We start from the raw sequence: 18,392 nt of genomic DNA, 5'->3' as shown, positions 1-18,392 counted from the left end.
CCATGCTGCTACTCCTGCTTGAGAGTTGTCTTCTTGCCTTTAACTGACAAACCTCTTCAGATCTCATCCGGGGACTTGCAAAAAAAAAAAAAGGAAAACAAATAAATTAATGGCATTCCTGTACAACGCACACTTAAATAATAAGACTGTCACCTGGTTCCTAAGCTATCTGTGCCAACTGTTTGTGCCCATCAAGAGACACCCAAATACTGAGGACTAAAGTTGTCCCTTCACCACAGAACAGGAAACTTCTGGTAAACAGATAATCAGATGACTAGTAAACGTAACTAAAAGACTTCAGATTAATTAAAAGCATAATTATTTTTTGAGGGCAAAGAGGAAGATGTTGGACAGCGTCTGTAAAAAGCTTGGGTAAAACACAAAAGTAGCTGGAATATAAGCTATGTAGCCAGTAATCACATAACTGAAAGACAAAAATCCACACTTTTTTATAATATTTAAGCAACAGGAATGGCTCTTCAGAGTCAAAGACTTCAATTTGAAACCCAGGTCTAACATCCATTCTCTTAGCGTCAGGATAAGCAAAGGGTAACCATACAATTTATCATCCAAACCAGAACACTTTTGCAAATAAAAAGGAGGGTATCAGTAATATACCTAGACAACAGGCATAAAGTAGTATATATCAGTAATATACCTGGACTCCAGGCAAAGATGTACATAAGGGCACTTGTAAAGGACATAAATAACATCTATATCATGGGATATTATGAGCATCAAGTAAATTCTTAGCACAGTGCCTGACAAAAGATATTTATACTAGGTTATTCCTCATTTAGAAATGATGTCACATAATAAGGTTTCATGACCATTGTCACCTATCTCACCTTCAAACAACGCATTTTGCCAAAGCCCCACGATGTAACATTTTCAAAAACGTACTCTAAAAAAATTAAATAATACATGGAAATCACTTTCTCACAACCTGAAATATAACAAATATACTCTCTAGAAATATAATTAAGACTATTTAATACTATATCTGAAATCGTCAGGCCAAGAATTTCCTACAGTTTTCTTCCACTGCTTACCCACTATTAAAGCTCTCAGAAATAACAAACATTTCCCCCACTCATAAACAAGTGGATGCTATAATCCAAAAAGAGAGTTTCATACCATCACAACTATGGAGAATGCTCGCAGCAAGGTCCCTTTCAATTTCCTCCAGCAGCGTTTGTATCTCTCCAAGCAGCAGGCTCTCCTGCTCTTCAAAGTTCACTCCCTTGCTGTTTGTTGAGCTCCAATGATCCAGAAACCACACAGGTGTGTTAAATGACTGCTGCCAACATGAAATGCCAGGACTCTACCATCTGTTTCCCCACCTCTGTAGTAGAGTTTGTAAGGATCAGAAACAGCCCCCCTCATTCACAAACACACACATATTCTTTCAACATATTTTATATTCACTGTCAACCATGCACCAGGCACATGAGCAGCGCGCTTGTACTCATTCACTCTCCAGTTTTTCACACCTTTTTTGAGCAAGAAGTCAGTATATACATAGATATATGTGCATGTTGGGATGAAATAGATTAAGGTCTGTCTAAAAAAAAACAAAACACAAAACTTGAATTTCTTATACAAGGCATGGGTTCTGGCAGAGAAATTCTATGGTTACAATCTAATTTATGTGTGTCTGTCCATGTTCATTTCAGTATAAAACAAACTGATCACCAGGGGGTAAGAACTGATATACTCATCATGCTTAGCCTCAAATTCACAGAAATCAACATTTCTAAGAATTCCCATTTTGTGGCCAGAAATAAACTCTCAAAACTCCTACTAATGGTTTATTCCTTTTTCATGGTAAACAGAGACTAGAAGACTGCTGCTTTTAGCATTTTCTACTGACAATCTACATTTCCAAAAGCAACTACATCTGAGACCTTGCCCATCCAAACCCATTTTATTTATTTGTTTGTTTCTTTGTTTCTTTGTTTATTTATTTATTTATTTATTTATTTTTGGTGGCTGGCCAGCATGGGGATCTGAACCACTGACCTTGGTGTTATCAGCACCATGCTCTCCCAAGTGAGCTAACTGGCCAGTCTCCAAATCCATTTATTAATGCCTTTGAAATGGTTGCAAGCACTAAAGTTCTAATAGTGCAATTTACTTTTAATGTAGGGAGAATTCAGTAGATACAGAAAAGAAGGATATTTCCCTATCTATTTAACAGCCATTTGATTCTGAACTACTTCTCCAGTCTGAGAATAAACCAGCAGTTAATAACTGCTAAGACGAACTTACAGGTGTCTTCAAAGGACTACAAGTTGATGTCTCTGCTCTATGTGAGCATTTGTATTTTTAATTAGGCCAGTTCTCCAGAGCAAAATCTAAGCTCTACATGAATGTGCATAACAAATAATCACCAGTGAAAACCACAGAGATCTTTGAAACAATCTTAGTGCAATATCTAAGTGAAAGCAATATGCAACTATTAGCCCAGCAGAAAAATAGGTGTTGTTACAGGCACTTTTTAAAATCACATAGACCAATCTACCTGGGCAAAATAAAAAGAGAAATGCAAAAATATTCCTCCTTTGCGAGCATAAGCAATTAATACCACGGTAGGAGGAAGAAAAGCTCATCAAGTGCTATTTTTCTGATACCTGCTGAGCTATGAGAGAGCCCTACCTACAATATCACTTTAGTGCATAGATATATCAGGCGTAGCTTTCCATATTCAGTTCCTTGCCATTACAAATATTAACTGTCTTTAGAAATATATTCCAAATTCATATAGTGTATTTATTTATATGACACTGAGATTAGAGTTCAAAAATATTACCCTAATTCATCCCTACAGCAAATTGCTATACTATATTATACTTACTGCCTCTTGAATTTCACAGGAGAAAACATGTATTTGAAATTCTTCCGAACCATGGGAACTCTCTGTAAACGCAAAGCAATTGCTCTCTGTTGTCCCATCATGTCCACGTGCACAGAATAATACCTTATAGATTGGAAAAGATGCTCTCTCCACATTGCTGGATTGGTCTATGATTCTGTAGAACAGTGATGAAAAATTAGATAAAATACTATAAAAGAATAAAGACAAATAATTTTACTATGCCAATATATGGCATACAAACATAACTACCTTAAAATCACAAAAATAAACTGTTACTCATATGCAAGAAAACTAATTATCTTCATATTCCTGCAAATCTTACATACACATACACAGACACATAAACTCATCTTCTTTTGACAATTTATTCATTCTTGTGTTTCCTATGATCCAATTCATTTACTCCAAAGCCAAGTATACATTGCTTAGTAAAATCTATATCACCCACCCTTAAAGTCTAGTCTTGTTCTGTAATGAGAAAAGGAATGCCAATACTGAATATTGCACAGATCATCCCTAGAGAGTCAGAGCAGCAACTGTAAGTTTATCTAACCCCCAAAAGTGAGACCACTTTTACCCCCCAAAAGAAAAGTAGATAGAAGCAAATAATTCTCTGACTTTGCCTGCACAAATCCTAAGCCCTGGATTGGTGTAAGTATTCAAGACCCACTTCAAGATCTCAAACTGAGAAAATGAGGGGTGGGAGACAACCACAAGTAATAGGAGGCAACTCAAAACACTAAGTCTCTGTCAAGGTGTGTTGGCAAATTGAAACTAAGTAGGTAACATTAAAAGACATTTTGACATTTTTAGGAGATATTATACAAACAATCTATTTTAAAACACTTCTCTAAAAAACTCAGATCATTTTTACCAAAACTTTGTAAATTTATATTGCTATTATTTCCATACTTAGAACTTAGCTAAAGTTTTACCACAATCTAAATTTTAGAGAATGAGGCAAATCAGAAAGCGTTTGAAAAAAATTAACTTTCAGGTAATATTCCAGATTCAGGATACATTCAACCTAATTTCCTAGACCTGGTCTGCTTATTTGTTCATTCGGCAAATATTTACTAAAATCTTGCTATTGACTGGATACTCCTCTAGGCACTGAAGGTACAACAGGGAAAAATGTAAAGAACCTGTTCCAACAGAGATTACAGTCTAAGACAGACAATACACAAATTAAATATAATATCTAGTCAAAGAAAAGTGCTATGAAGAAAAAAAAAAAGATCCAGTAAGGGGAAAGAGAGGAATAGTTACATGATGTGATTGAGACAGGTTTCTTATGATAAAATGTTTCTTGAGGTAAAACTGGAGAGAAATGAAAAAGCTACTGGAAAAAGGAAAAATTATTTAGGCGGAGGAAAAAGAATACACAGAAGACCTGAGGCAGAAATCATGACTGATAAGCATTTGAGAAAGAACAAGGAGGCTAGTATGACTGGAGTGAATGAAGAGAGGAAGGAGAAGGGGCAGGAGAGGAGAGGGTACTGGTACAAGAAATACAAAAAAAGAAATTATCTTCATATTTTTGCAAATCTTACACACACAAGTTTTTCATCTTCTTTTGATGGGTGGGGGGAAAGGAAGGAGTCCTCATGAATGAGATTAGTGCCCTTACAAAAGAGACTCCAGAGAGCTGTCTCACTCCTTTCCACCATGTAAGGACACATGAACCAGGAAGCAGACCCTCGCCAGATGCTGAATATGCCAGAGCTTTGATCTAGTAATTCCCAGCCTCCAGAACTATGAGTAATAAATTTCTGTTGTTTATAAGCCACCCAGTCTATGTTATTTTGTTATAGCATCCCAAAACAGAGTAAGGAAGAGGAGCAGAAGATAAAGTTGGAGCAGTAGGTCATGAGTGCCCAAACATGTAAAGAATTTCAAATATAATCACAAGTGTGATTGGAGGCCACTGAAGGGCTAAATGCAGGAGAATAACGTTAACTGATTTATATTTAAAGAAATTCCTAATTAAACATAAGAAAAAAAGCCATTTTGCTTCTTTCCAGTCTAATGTAAACAGCTTAAAATCAGGGCTCACTGTAGTTTTCTGAACAACTGTCACATGAGAAGCAGGTTTTTGGTGCTCCTTCAGAACAGAGAAATATAAATTTAAAGTATTTTTATAGTTTTATTTCCATTTATAATACTCTAAACATAATTTTGCAAATGCCCCTTTCAGACAGGGACCTAAACATAATGCTTACTTTGCATGTCTACAGAGTGTGAGAGAATTCACATTAAGTCCTATACCTGATTTATGATATAACATTCTTACCACCACCCAAGAGACTTAATATATGTCTAAAGGAAAAAAAAAAAATTAGAGCTCACCTCACAGAACCTTCTGGAATATTTGGCACATACAAAGTAACAGGAACAGGGTACTGACTGGAAGATTTCATGGTTGCCATCGCCCGTAAAGCCTCCACTTCATTACGTGGGCAAGAAACCTTCATACTTCCTAAGTAAGTCAGTTTGTTAAATAAAACACTATCTTCTTCAGGTAATCCACTTGGAGAAGAAGGTCTGGGAGTAGATATTTCTGAAGACAAAAAAAGAAACACTCAAAAGTCAATGCAAAACTCTACAGTGCAATTTTGTTGAATGCCCAAAAAGAAATGAAATATTTCAAACAAAATTTAGATCTCTCTGCGTTTTCATATCTTTTATTGCTAATCCTAAATCTTAACTCAGAGTTCTGGAATTGGCCATTTTCTACTTTCAAATCTCTCTAAATATTATCTTACTTAGCTATAATATCTTCAGAGAAAATAAAAAAAATTTTTAAGCTTTATATTTTAAAAAATCAAAAATATGGAGTTCAAGTGATATACAACAATAAAGAGAAAAAACTACATTAAAGGCAGTGTAAATTAGCCTAAAAATAATGAGAATTAGATAAAAACAAAATCAGTTAAAAGCTTCTCTTGGCTGTAAAGATCCTTCATAGCACCACATTTATTAAGCAGCCTGTGATATTATGATATAGATATATGGATTCATCCATGTTTCCTAGCCCATAACTCCCATAGCTCTTGTTATTTCCTAAGTGACAAAAACAAAAAGCATGATGCTTTAGGCCTCAGAAAACAGAATCTCTATCTCTGACCATCTCCTGCCCTCCTTTCACCTGTTCCTTTTTCTCCCCAAGGCAGGCTATAGAAACTCCTCTAATCTTCCCACACCTTTCTGTCTTGGAGCTGGCCGTAAAGAAATTCTCTGACCTATCTTGTCAAACTGTAGGTCATAAGACCCCCATTTCAAAAATGTCCTGCCCCATACCCAGAAGGAAGGAATACTACAGAGAGGCAAAGAAGAAGCTGAACAAACAGACCTTGCTGGGTTTCCCCACTCAGTCTATTAGTATAAGATCAAACATCTTTTGTTCAATCACATTTCTACATAGTCATCCATGCTTCAATCATGCCTAAATAACAAACCTTCCATAAAAACCCAAGAGGACAGTGTTCTGAGAGCTTCTGGATAGCGGAACATGTGGAGGTTCCTGGAGGGCAGCATGCCCAGGTGAGATAGGAGATGCTCAGAACCCCACTGTCTGGGTTTCAGGCTACTCCCGAGTCTCAAACCACTCCCAGGGAGTACAGACTCCTCCCCTGGGCCTGAGCCAAAAGAGAGTTATTGTTCCATGTTGCACCTATTTTCGAGCAGGAGGTAAGACTGACACCACAGAAGACAAGTTTAATCAATTTTAGTGGCCGAGCGCTATCAACAGAAAGGAGTTCGTCCTTGAATGACCTTCCACTGCAAGCACTAGACAGCACCAAGTATATTTTAAGTACACTTGGCGTATGTGCATGAATTTGACCACTGAGCATGCACCAGGCTAGAATTACAAAAGAGTCACATAACTGGAAACCACCTCCTTAGTTAAATACTCATAGATAGCATTAAATGTATAGATAGCCAGCTATAAAAGGTGGAATCCAGGGCAAAATGAGGTGGCTACTCACTCTCTAGTCAGCCCGCACTCTGCCTGTGAAGTATGCATTCCTTACTCCTCATTCTTCACGTTAAACTTGCTTTCACTTTCTACTCTAACTCTGCTCTTGAATTCTTCCCTGAAGCAGACTAAAGAATCTGGCAGAGGACTGAGGTCAGCTATCCCACCCTCCCCAGACCCTCTCCTCCCATAACACAGAGAGGGCATGGAAGGTTCCAAGCACCTCCCCCTATACCTCATCCTATAAATCTCTTCATCTGTATTGTTCGTAATATCCTTTATAATAAACTGGTAAATGTAAGTGTTTTCTTGAGTTCTGTGATAGCTAGTCTGTCAGGAGCACAAGTAGAACTGGGGCGTGCAACTGACAACTGGAAGTGGGGTACAGTCCTAGGGACTGAGCCCTTAACCTGTGGGATCTGATGCTGTCCCAGGTAGACAGTAGAATTTAAGGGCACCCAGCAGGTGCCCACTGTAGAACTGATCGCTTGGCGTGCAGGGGGCGAAAAACCCCACACACTTGGTCACAGAAGTCTTCTGTGCTGATTGTGGTGTGAGAGCAGAGGAAAAACAATGAGTTTGTTTTTCCACTCACAGCCTAACTTCCTAAGCAAAACTAAACAATGTTAAAATGTTACATCTCATAACAATCACAACAAAAATCAAGCTCCTTATTTTGCTACTTTCTGGCTTGCTGGCTACTATGAATTATGTAAGTGTTCCAATGGAATTTTTTCCTCAAAGTACTTACTTTTGACGAATGATTTCTGATTGGTTTACCCAATTTCACCACACCCCCCTGTAATAAATTTCTTTTTAAAAAAATAAACCTGTTCACTTTAATTCTAAGCACAGCATGCACCAAAGGCCCAACTGTGGTTGTTCTACGTGTATCAGAACGTTCTCCCTTTCTGCCCCCACCTAAAACCCACATTCAGCTTATCTCCAACGCTTGCCCTCTGTTACCCATATCCATGCTGACAAAATTAAGCATACATGTCTTACCTGACCCTAGATCCTTGCAGCATGGTCAAATTCTCATTACCAATATTCCTCTTAGAGGATTTTTTTTTTTTTTTGGACCGGTAAGGGGATCACAACCCTCAGCTCGGTGTCGTCTGCACCACACACAGCCAGTGAGCGCACCGGCCATCCCTATATAGGATCCGAACCTGCGGCCTCAGCGCTACCAGCGCTGCACTGTCCCAAGTGAGCCACAGGGCCAGACCCTCTTACAGGATTTTAATAAGTAATTCACAAAAGCCACTTCAAACCTCCCCATTCCAGCTCCTAAATATTGTATTAAAATATGCAACATTTTTTTTTGTTGAGAAACTAAAGCCATTCAAAATGAACTACTTCATCTACCGAGTTCTTCAGGCATTGAAACATGTTTTTCTCCCTTTTGAACCAGTTTAATGCACCATATCTCAAAAGGGACAAATAAGAAACTACAAATACATTTTATGGTTGAATATTAATATGTTTCAATTGTTTGTTTTGTATGTTATTGAGATATTAGGTACTCAGTCCCCCTGGGATCAGGTTTCAGGCCATTCGCCTGGGTCTCAACCACTCCCCTTGGACTCAAGCCTTACCTCTGAATCCTAAGCTATGGTGGCCTGTAGCACTTACTTTTTGGCACTACCACATGGATATTGAGCCTCAGGAGGCAGACTTGGGCAATCTCAGTGGCCAAACATGCTCAATAAAAAGGAGTTTATCCCTTGAATGACCTCCCATTGGAGGCACTAGAGAGCACCTAGAATATTTTAAGTCTATTTGGTGCATATGGTGGAATTTGACCAATGAGCATGCTCAAAAAAGACCAACTGAGCATGTGCAAGACTATGTTACATAACTGGGAACCACCCCCTTAGTCAAATATTTATTAGCATGCATATGTATAGATAGCCAAACTATAAAAGTCAAATCCAGGAAGAAAGCAGGGCTGCTGCTCACTCTCTCCAGAGCCAGCCCATACTTCACCTTTGAGGTGTGTATATCTTACTTTTTTGTGTTAAACTTGCCTTTAGTAGGCTGCTGTTCACTCTGAAACCAGTCTGCACTTTGTAAAGTATGTATTTCTTATTTTTGTATTAACCTTGGTGCAGCCGCCGCTCATTCTCTGGAGCTAGGCTGTGCTTTCCCTGTGAGGTCTGTATTTCTTATTCTTTACATTAAACCTGTTTCACTTTCTATTGTGACTGCTCTTGAATTCTTTCTTGTGGCAGAGTCAAGAACCTGGTAGAGAACAAGGTGGGCTGAGATCAGCCATCGGACTTCCCCAGACCCTCTCCTCTGGTATCATTATTATTTGCATGTATGTTACTATACACTTTCGCTAATAAAGCAAGCACTTATACAGCAACAGTTATTTGCAATGTTCTGTGAGAAAAAAAAACAGATTAAAAAAAGAAACTGAAGAAATAAGTACGTTATAAATCTGTGTAACCCAAGGTATAAAACAGTACAGAAACGGATCCAAAAATGACAGATGATAAAATTGGCAGACCAATAACAATTATAATAGTTCTTTTTAAAAGGCCTTTAAAATAACTATTGTAGGGCCGACCCCATGGCTCACTCAGGAGAGTGGGGCGCTGGGAGCACTGAGGCCACAGGTTCGGATCCTATATAGGGATGGCCGGTGCGCTCACTGGCTGAGCAAGGTGTGGGCAGCACCAAGCCAAGGGTTGCAATCCCCTTACCAGTCAAAAAAAAAAAAAAACCATAAGATAACTATTGTAAATATGATTAACGCTTTAAAGAAAAACACCTAACAGAACAAGAAGAAAAATAAAAGCCAGGCAAAGACACAAAATAAATTCTGGAGCTGAAAATTACAAGATCTGAATTGAAATATTCTCTGGATGGTTATAAGAGCAAATTCTAAATTACAGAAGAAAATAAGAATGTTAAAGGAAGTTCCTTGGGCTAAAGGAAAATAATAGAAAAAGGAAATGAAAAGCACCAAAAGTTATAAATTAGAGGGAGAGAGTTTTGCCTTGTTTTTTAGTTTCTTCAAAATATAGCAGACTATTTAAAGCAAAAAGAAAACAAGACAGTATTTTGTAGAAATTGTAACATATGTATAAGCAAAATAAATGACAACAAAAGCATAAAGTCTACAAGGGAAGAAGTAGAAGATTCTTACAATATATATGAACTATTATTATTAAAATGTATATGTGTTAAAAACTCAGGTTATAAACCCCAGAGCACCCACTAAAATAATAAAACAAAATCATATAGCTAATATGCCAGTAATGAAGATAAAATGAAACATTAAAAAATACTGAATCCAAAAGAAGGCAGGAAAAGGGGAGGGAAAGAAACAAAAAACAGAAGGGACAAAGAGAAAAGAAACAGCAAGAAGATAGGTACATTTAAACCCAAATACATTTTTAAAATGCATTAAAAGTAAAAGGCTAATAAAAGGGGTCATCAGTTTTTTCTGTAAAGGGCCATATGATAAATATTTTAGGTTTTGTGGGCCAAGAGACAAGATCTAGGATATTATTCAGGTATTTTACACAAGAAAGCACCTTGTAAAAAGCCTTCCATGGATTTATTTCTAACAAAATTCAAAATTTATGAACACTGAAAACTCAATTTTCATATAACTTTCATGTGTCACAAAATATTATTCTCATTTTGACAGGTTTTAACTATTTAAAAATCTAATAACCATTCTTATGCTGCAAGCCTACTGAAAAGTAGGAGGTGGGATTTGGCCCACAGATAGTAATTTGCTAAATCCAATTAAAAGACTAAGATTGTCAGACTGGATTTTAAAAGCTGTCGATAAGAAACACACTTCAAATATAAAGAAATAAACAGAATAAAAGAAAAAAATTAGAAAAAGATATACCACGCAAACACTAATTATAAGAAAACAAGGAAAATAACCAGGTAAAAAGAAATATTACATAATGATAAATGATTTAATACAACAAGAAAACATGAAAATGAGTATATACCTAAAACAGAACTTCAAAATACATGAAGTAAAAATTGATAGAATTAAATGAAGAAATAGACAAATCTATAATTATACTTGGAGAATTCAAAACTACTCTCTCAGTAATGTATAGAAAAAGTAAACAGAAAATCTACAAGCATACAGAAGAGTTAAATAACACTAACAATAAACTTGATCTGATTGACATTTACAGAATACCCAGCAACAGCAGAACACACATTCTTTTCAAGTGTACGTAAAATATTCACCAGGCTAGGCCATATCCTAGACCATAAAATAAATCTTAACACATTTAAAAGAAATGAAATCACATAATTATGGTTTCTAACTGTAATGGAATTAAATTACAAATTAATAACAGAATAACACACTTCTAAATACTCCCAACAGGTCAAAAAGAAAATCTCAAGCGAAATTAGGATATATTTTGAACTGAATGAAAATAAAAATGTAACATATCAAAATATATAAGGCAGCTAAAGCAGTGCTGAAATTTATAACATTAAATATGCATATCAGAAAAGAAAGATCTCAAATCAATACTCTAGGTGTCCAATCTAAGAAATTAAAAAAGAAGAATAAATAAAACCTATGGAAAGAAGAATGACAGAAATTATTAAGTATTTTCTTTTGAGACCAAAAATTAGAGAAACATCAATGAAAAAAAGGCCAGGTCTTTAAAAGATGAATTAAAGTGATAAACCTCTATTCTGATGAAAAAAAAGAGAAGAGATAAATTATCCATATCAGGAAAGAAAGAAAGAGGATATTAAAACACACTCTTCAGACATTAAAAGAACAATAAGAGAATATTACAAACAACTTGATGCCCAGACTTGGGTGAAATGAACCAATTCCTTAAAAGATGAAACCACCAAAATTCTCTCAAGAAGAAATAGATAACCTGAATGGTTTTATATTTACTAAATAAATTGAATTAGTAATTTAAAACCTTCCAACGAAAAGAACACCAGGCCCAGAAGGTTTCACTACTGAATTCTATCAAATACCTAAGGAAGATAAAACACCAATTCTACACAGTCTCTTCCAGAAAATAAAAGAAAACAATCCCCAACTTATTTTATGAGACCAGCATTACTCTGATAACAGAACCAGACAAAGATAATACAAGAAAATAAAACTACAGATCACTATCCCTCATGAATATAAAAGTAAAAAACCTCAACAAAATATTGGATACACCAATCTATGAAAAGAATAACATATCACAAAGAAGTGGGGATTATCTTGGGAATGTAAAGCTGGTTCAACATCCAATGTAACTGATCATATTACCAATCTAAAGAAGAAAAAGAACCACAATCAAATCAGTTGACAAAAAGAAAAAAAAAATTGACAAAATTCAACATCCATTCAAATAAAAACTTTCAGCAAATTAGGAACAGAAAGAAACTTCCTTAACCTGACATAGGGCATCTACAAAAAATCTAGACCCAATTTCATACTTAATGGTGAAAGACTGAATGCTTTCACCCTACTACTGAAAACAAGTTAAGGAAATCTTCTCTCATCACTTCCACCTAACATCAGGCTGAAAGTCCTGGCCAATGTAATAAGGTAAGAAAAAGAAATAAAAGGCATAGAAGATGGAAAGGAAGAGATACAATTGTTCCTATATGCAGACAACATAATTATCTAATGCAGAAAATTGCAAAGAATCTGCAAACAAGGTCCTAGAACTAGTGAGTGAGTTTAGTAAGGTCACAGGATCCAAGATCAATACACAAAACGACTATGCTTTTGTATACTAGCAATGAGCAATTGCAAATCTAAATTTAAAAAACAGTACCATTTACAAAAGCACCGAAAATATATATCTAGGTATAAATCTATGTGCAGGATCTATATGCAGAAAACAAGTCATTGACAAAAGAAATCTAAGAAGACTTAAAAACATGAACAGATACATTGTGTTTATAGAATTGAAAAACTCAATATTATTAAGATGTCGTTCCTCCCAAAATTTATCTACAGGTTCGAACAACTCCAATCATAATCCCAGAAGAAATTTATAATATAAAGAAACTGACTTTACAATTTTTATGAATACACACACAAAAAAACAGAATAGCCAAAATCATTTTGGAAAAAAAACAAAGAGGACACACACTACCTGATTTTAAGACTTATTATGAAGCTACAGTAATCAAGACAGTATGGTATTGACAAAAGGGTAGGCATATCAAGCAATGAAACAAGACAGATAGTCCAGAAATAGCCCCACACAAATATGGTCAATAGATTCTTAACAAAGATACAAAGGACACTCAATGAAGAAAGAACTGTCTTTTCAACAAATGAACAATAAAACAATTGAACAACCATATTAAAAAGAAAAAAGTTACTAATACCTCTTACTCATATAAAAAAAGTAACTCAAAATAGATCATAACCCCAAATGCAAATCCTAAGCCTATAAAACTTTTAGAAGAAAACAGGAGAAAATCTTTGTGAACTTGGTTTAAACAAAGATTTCTTAGCTATACAGACACCAAAAATACAATCTACACTAGAAAAAAATTGATAAATTGATTTTGATCAAAATCAGTAACAACTTCTGTTGAAAGACATTGTTAAGAGAATGAAGACACCACGGACTGTAAGAAAATCCTTGTAAATTATATATTTTATAACAGACTTTTATCTAGAATATATAAAGAACTCTCAAAATTCAATAATAAAGAAAACAACCCAACATAAAACTGGGCAAAATATTTGAATAGACACTTAACCAAAAAAGATATACTGATGGCAAATAGCATGTAAGAAAATGCTCAACATCGTTAGTCATTAGGGAAACAAATTAAAACCATAAGATACCACTGCACACCTATAAAATGCCTAAAACTTAAAAACTGTGACCATACCAAATGTTGGCAAGGATGTGAAACAACTGAAACTCTCAGAAACTGATAGTGGCAGTATAAAACGGTACAGCCACTTTGGAAAAGAACGTAGCAGTTCCTTAAAAAGTTAAATGCATACCTATCATATGACCCAGCCATTCCAATCCTAGGTATTCATCCAAGAGAAATTAAAGCATATATCCATAAAAAGACCTGTTTATAAATGTTCATAGCAGCATTATTTGTAATAGCCAAAAACTGGAAACAACTCAAGTAGACCTCAACATGATATAGCCATACAATGGAACACTACTCAGCACTGAAAACAAAGAATAAACTTTTGATACACGAGTCAACATGGATAAATCTCAAAATAGTTATGCTGACTAAAAAAGCCTGACCAAAGCACTATTAAATAAATTTGTAAACTGGATTTTTAAAAATATTGGATATAGAGAATATATTAAGCTAAATTTTTAGAGCTTTATTGCAAAAACATGTTTTCTGAAAGAAAGGTAAAACTGAGCTATTTTTAATACATCAAGTTTTTCTTAATTTATGCAATCAGTTTATTCTATTGGATTTCAGAAAGGACTGATTTTAATCCCATTTCTGCCACAAAATAGCTTTATAAGCCAGAACAAGATACTTAACCCATCTGAGCCTCAGCTACTTAATCAGTAGCATAAGAGAATATAAATGCTTTTCAAAGGACATCGCTCCACAGAAATCCAAGGGTTCCACCAAGGTGCTTCAGTGGAGAAGGACCTACACACTGTCCCATGCCAGTTTCAAGAGATGTTTAGTAATTATTGGACTTGGGCCTAAGATTTTATGTGATTTTATTTTCAGGTTCAAGGTTTTGAATACTACTACTGATGATGATGATAATAATAAACATTTTATTCGATACTTACTTTGTACAGAGCATTTTATAAAGCACTTTATATAGATGATGTCACTCATTCTCCAACATATCTGTGATGTAAATTCTATTTTTATTGTTACTTTATACATTAAGAAGCTGAGTCTTAGAGGAGTTAAATAACTTGCCCAAGGTCATATAGCCAGAGAGAAGTAGAGCTGGGATTCAAACCCAGGTATGAACCAGATATCATGCCTTAAGACCTCTATGAAGGTCCAAAATAGTATGAGTTAATAGCAAAGTGTAGTTCTTATTCTATCCTTAATTATAGAGAGTATCAGCTCTCCAAGAAAATGAAGTGTTCTCACCCTCTTTTTATTCCCAGCACTTATTAATAGTGTCCAAAAGACTGGATACTCAGTATATATCAAAATAGTAATCATTAAATAAATGAAAATTTTTAGGACTAGTGGTCCTATTATGGCAAACACGTGTCATCCTGGGCACCACCTAGATCCTATCCCATCTACAACTAAATTCATGTAGACAAAATTCTTTGGTAAATATCAAATTATGGCTAGTGGAAATCCTGAGTTAAGGAGGGGAATAGCAAAAATATTTTTAGCAAGGACAGACTTTTAGATCTGGTGAAATCACACACCAATGTAAGGGATTCAATTCCACCTAAATAAATATAAATTCAGTGCCATCTAAGTCAAACTTCTTTAATCCTTTCACCTGTTCCTCAGTAAAAAGATGTAAAGAGTAACAAAAGAGCATGAGAGAGAAAACTCATCTTTGTATCCTAACAGAATTTTAGCACATAGCAGTAAACCAAGAAAGATTTCCTGTTAGAGTTGAACCCAAGTAGCCAGGATATAAGATCACCAAATTACAAAAACCAAGTTATCAAGATATTTAAACAAAAGTCATCATCTACCTAGTTTTGTAACCAGCAAACACTACATATTAAATGTTCAGTTTAAACTACTTCAGTCTAGATAGTTTCGAGACAGTTCCTTGCCATTGAAGTTATCTGTCATTTTAAACCAACCACAATAATTCTGTTAGCAAAATCTGTGTTGACTGCAACTATGTAAAGACAGCATGAATATCCTTTCATTGAAAATGAATATAAAAAAAATACATAACTAGGAAAAAATACAAAAAACTTACTTGTAAAGCAAAGGAAATTCTTCTTACCCACCAAGATATTCAGTGAAAGATACATTTTTAAAAACGTATTTAGTGTAATGGGTGTTGAGACTATAAAAAGGTATACAATAAATAGTCCCTATAGAATATGCTGAGAAATAGAAATAATATTATCTCAAGCCATTGAAAAGGATAATTAACTCCATCTCATCAGAGTTACATTAAAAGGTATTCCTTTCAATTAACATACTAACTAAAAAATAACTTAATTACATGAATGTTGATACCAGTATGCTTTGGGAGTTTTAGGAAAGATGGGGATTTAGAAAATTCAAAGATAAAATTAAGTATGGAGAATAATATAATCTCCCATGTACTCTCAATCAAGCACTAATAAAAATACTTCGTAATGTTTGTTTCCAATTTTGTATTTTTTAATAAAGAATAAGATATATAAAATAAAATAAAATAAAATATATATAGTGTGTGAGTGTGTATGACTTAACCCCTTGAATGAGTACAACTATGTGCAGAGACCTGTGAGTCTTTCTTGCAAATCACCAAACCAGGGGGTGGTCTTGGAGATAACCTCCAATTTTTTATCGACACAATGCAAATATCTTCCCCTAGCTTGTCATTTCTTCTTCAACCATATTTCTTATAGCACCTATCTCATTAAGAAGATTTAAACTTTTATGCATTAAAATGCAACTATCTTTTCCTTTTCTGGTTTGGCTTTCCTACACTAACAACCACAAAAATATTCTCAAGTAATTTTTTCTTACAGGCTTATATTTCACATTTAAATATTTGATTCACAAGGAATATTTTTTTGTATAGTATAACTCAGGAACCTGACTTTGTTTTATTCCATTCAAAGAAGCAATTGCCCAACACCATTTATTGAATATCCATCATTTCCCTATTAATTTGTGAAGCTAATTCTATCATATACTAAATTCCCTTATATACATAGGTCTGTTTCTTGTACCCTGTTCTAATGATTGGCTTCTGTTACAAGTCAGTACTACATAGGTTTAATCACAGTAACTTTGCATATATCTTAATATCTGGTGTTCTTTTTGAAAATTATCTTAGCTACCCATGTACTTCTATTTGTCCACATATATGAGGAGTTGCCAAAAAGTTTATGGAAAGATTCATATTCTCTTTTAATTCTATTTTTTCACAAACTTTGTGAAGTACCCTCATACTTGAGAATTAGTATGTAAAAATAATTGAAATTTTGGAATTATTGCTCAAGTTACAGACTAACTTGGCAATAAATGACATCTTTTCAAGGTTGCATCCTCCCCTACCAGAATCAATATAATATCTTTCCCTATTCATTCAGGTGTTCATTTCCTTCAATAACATCTTATAATTTTCCTTGTTAAAGTTTTGCCTAAATTTTTGTTTCTTTCTTGATATCTGTGTTGGTATTAAAGGGAGTCTTTATTTTCTATTATTGCTGCTAAACTTCCTGAAAGTCTTTAAATCTAACAGTTTGTCCATTCACTTTCTTATTTTATAAACTGTGACAATTTTTTCTCTTTCTTTCTAATCATACCTCATTTCTTTTTCCTGTCATCTTGCACTGGCTGCATTCTCCACAACAATGTCAAAGAGCTATAGTGACAGCTATCATGTCCTAATTGTTCCTGTTTAGATGCATCTTAATGGTGATAAATACAAAATTGTGGATAAAATATAACATAAAATTTTGATAGACATCATTTATCTGGTTAAATAAGTCTTCTTCTATTCTCAGGAAAATTTTCTTCTGTTCTTTGCCAAGATCTTTATGTGTGTGTATACACAAAATTGTTCTTCATTTTTATCTAATACTTGTTTGGTATCTATTGATATATTTTTTTCTCTTCTCACTGCTTTTGGGGTAAACCAAACTGACAGATTTTTCTAATACTGAATCATCCTTGCCATAGCAGGTATTGTGATTACATTCCCTACACATATTCCATCATAGCCTTATTATACAGCAGTTTGGCCCATACTTACCCTATACCAAGATCCTAAAATAAATCATGAGTACCCTAAACCAATCAGGAAAACCCTAACCACTGTCAGAGTGACTTATTGAGGGGTTTGAACTTAACCCAGGCCTACAGCTATCAGCTCATATCATTCCCTGACCACCAGAAAGTGGTTCAGTTGGTCCAATGAGAGTGAAACTCAGAACTTTTGTTCAATTGGTAAGAGAAGAAAACCTTTCTCTCTGCCACAAGGCATGAACAGATCCACCTAGCCTTATCTACCAATTTCTACTGGTAGGCACTTTGTGACCATGAAGGAAGCCAGCTAAGGAGAAAGAGGACATGGAGAAGATCATACCTGAGTAGTTTATTGAAAAACACACCAGAGCCCAGATCAAACTAACTCTAGTGTTTAAAGCAGCTGATGTTGGAGTTGGTTTTGGTTTTGGTTTTCTTACATCCAAAAACAAATTGACTTATAAGCTGGTGTGAAGGTTAATTTTACAGGTCAGCTTGATTAGATTAAGGAATGCTGAGAAACCTAGTAAAGCTGTCTTTTTAGGTATTTCCATGAGGGTGCTTCCAGCAGAGATTAGTATTAGAGCCTGAGTGGACTAGGTGGGAAAGACCTGCCCTCAGTGTGGGCAGGAACCATCTAATCCACTGGGA

The 18,392-nt window shown here is 35.0% G+C and overlaps 1 protein-coding gene across 7 annotated transcripts in view; it reads right to left on the bottom strand.

The window, feature by feature from the left end:
- RABGAP1L (RAB GTPase activating protein 1 like) overlaps positions 1-18,392 on the bottom strand; it is a 646,375-nt gene that overhangs the window by 576,080 nt on the left and 51,903 nt on the right. For all 7 annotated transcript variants that reach the window (XM_063104460.1, XM_063104464.1, XM_063104465.1 and 4 more), the window contains 2 exons: positions 5,228-5,438; positions 2,858-3,032 (listed from right to left, as the gene is read on the bottom strand). In XM_063104460.1, coding sequence (XP_062960530.1) covers positions 2,858-3,032; positions 5,228-5,438 — 386 coding nt within the window. The remainder of the gene's footprint in view (positions 1-2,857; positions 3,033-5,227; positions 5,439-18,392) is intronic.

The sequence above is a fragment of the Cynocephalus volans genome, chromosome 8 (genome assembly GCF_027409185.1).
Source record: "Cynocephalus volans isolate mCynVol1 chromosome 8, mCynVol1.pri, whole genome shotgun sequence".
NCBI lineage: Eukaryota > Metazoa > Chordata > Mammalia > Dermoptera > Cynocephalidae > Cynocephalus > Cynocephalus volans.
This window is presented reverse-complemented; position numbering and strand designations above follow the sequence as displayed.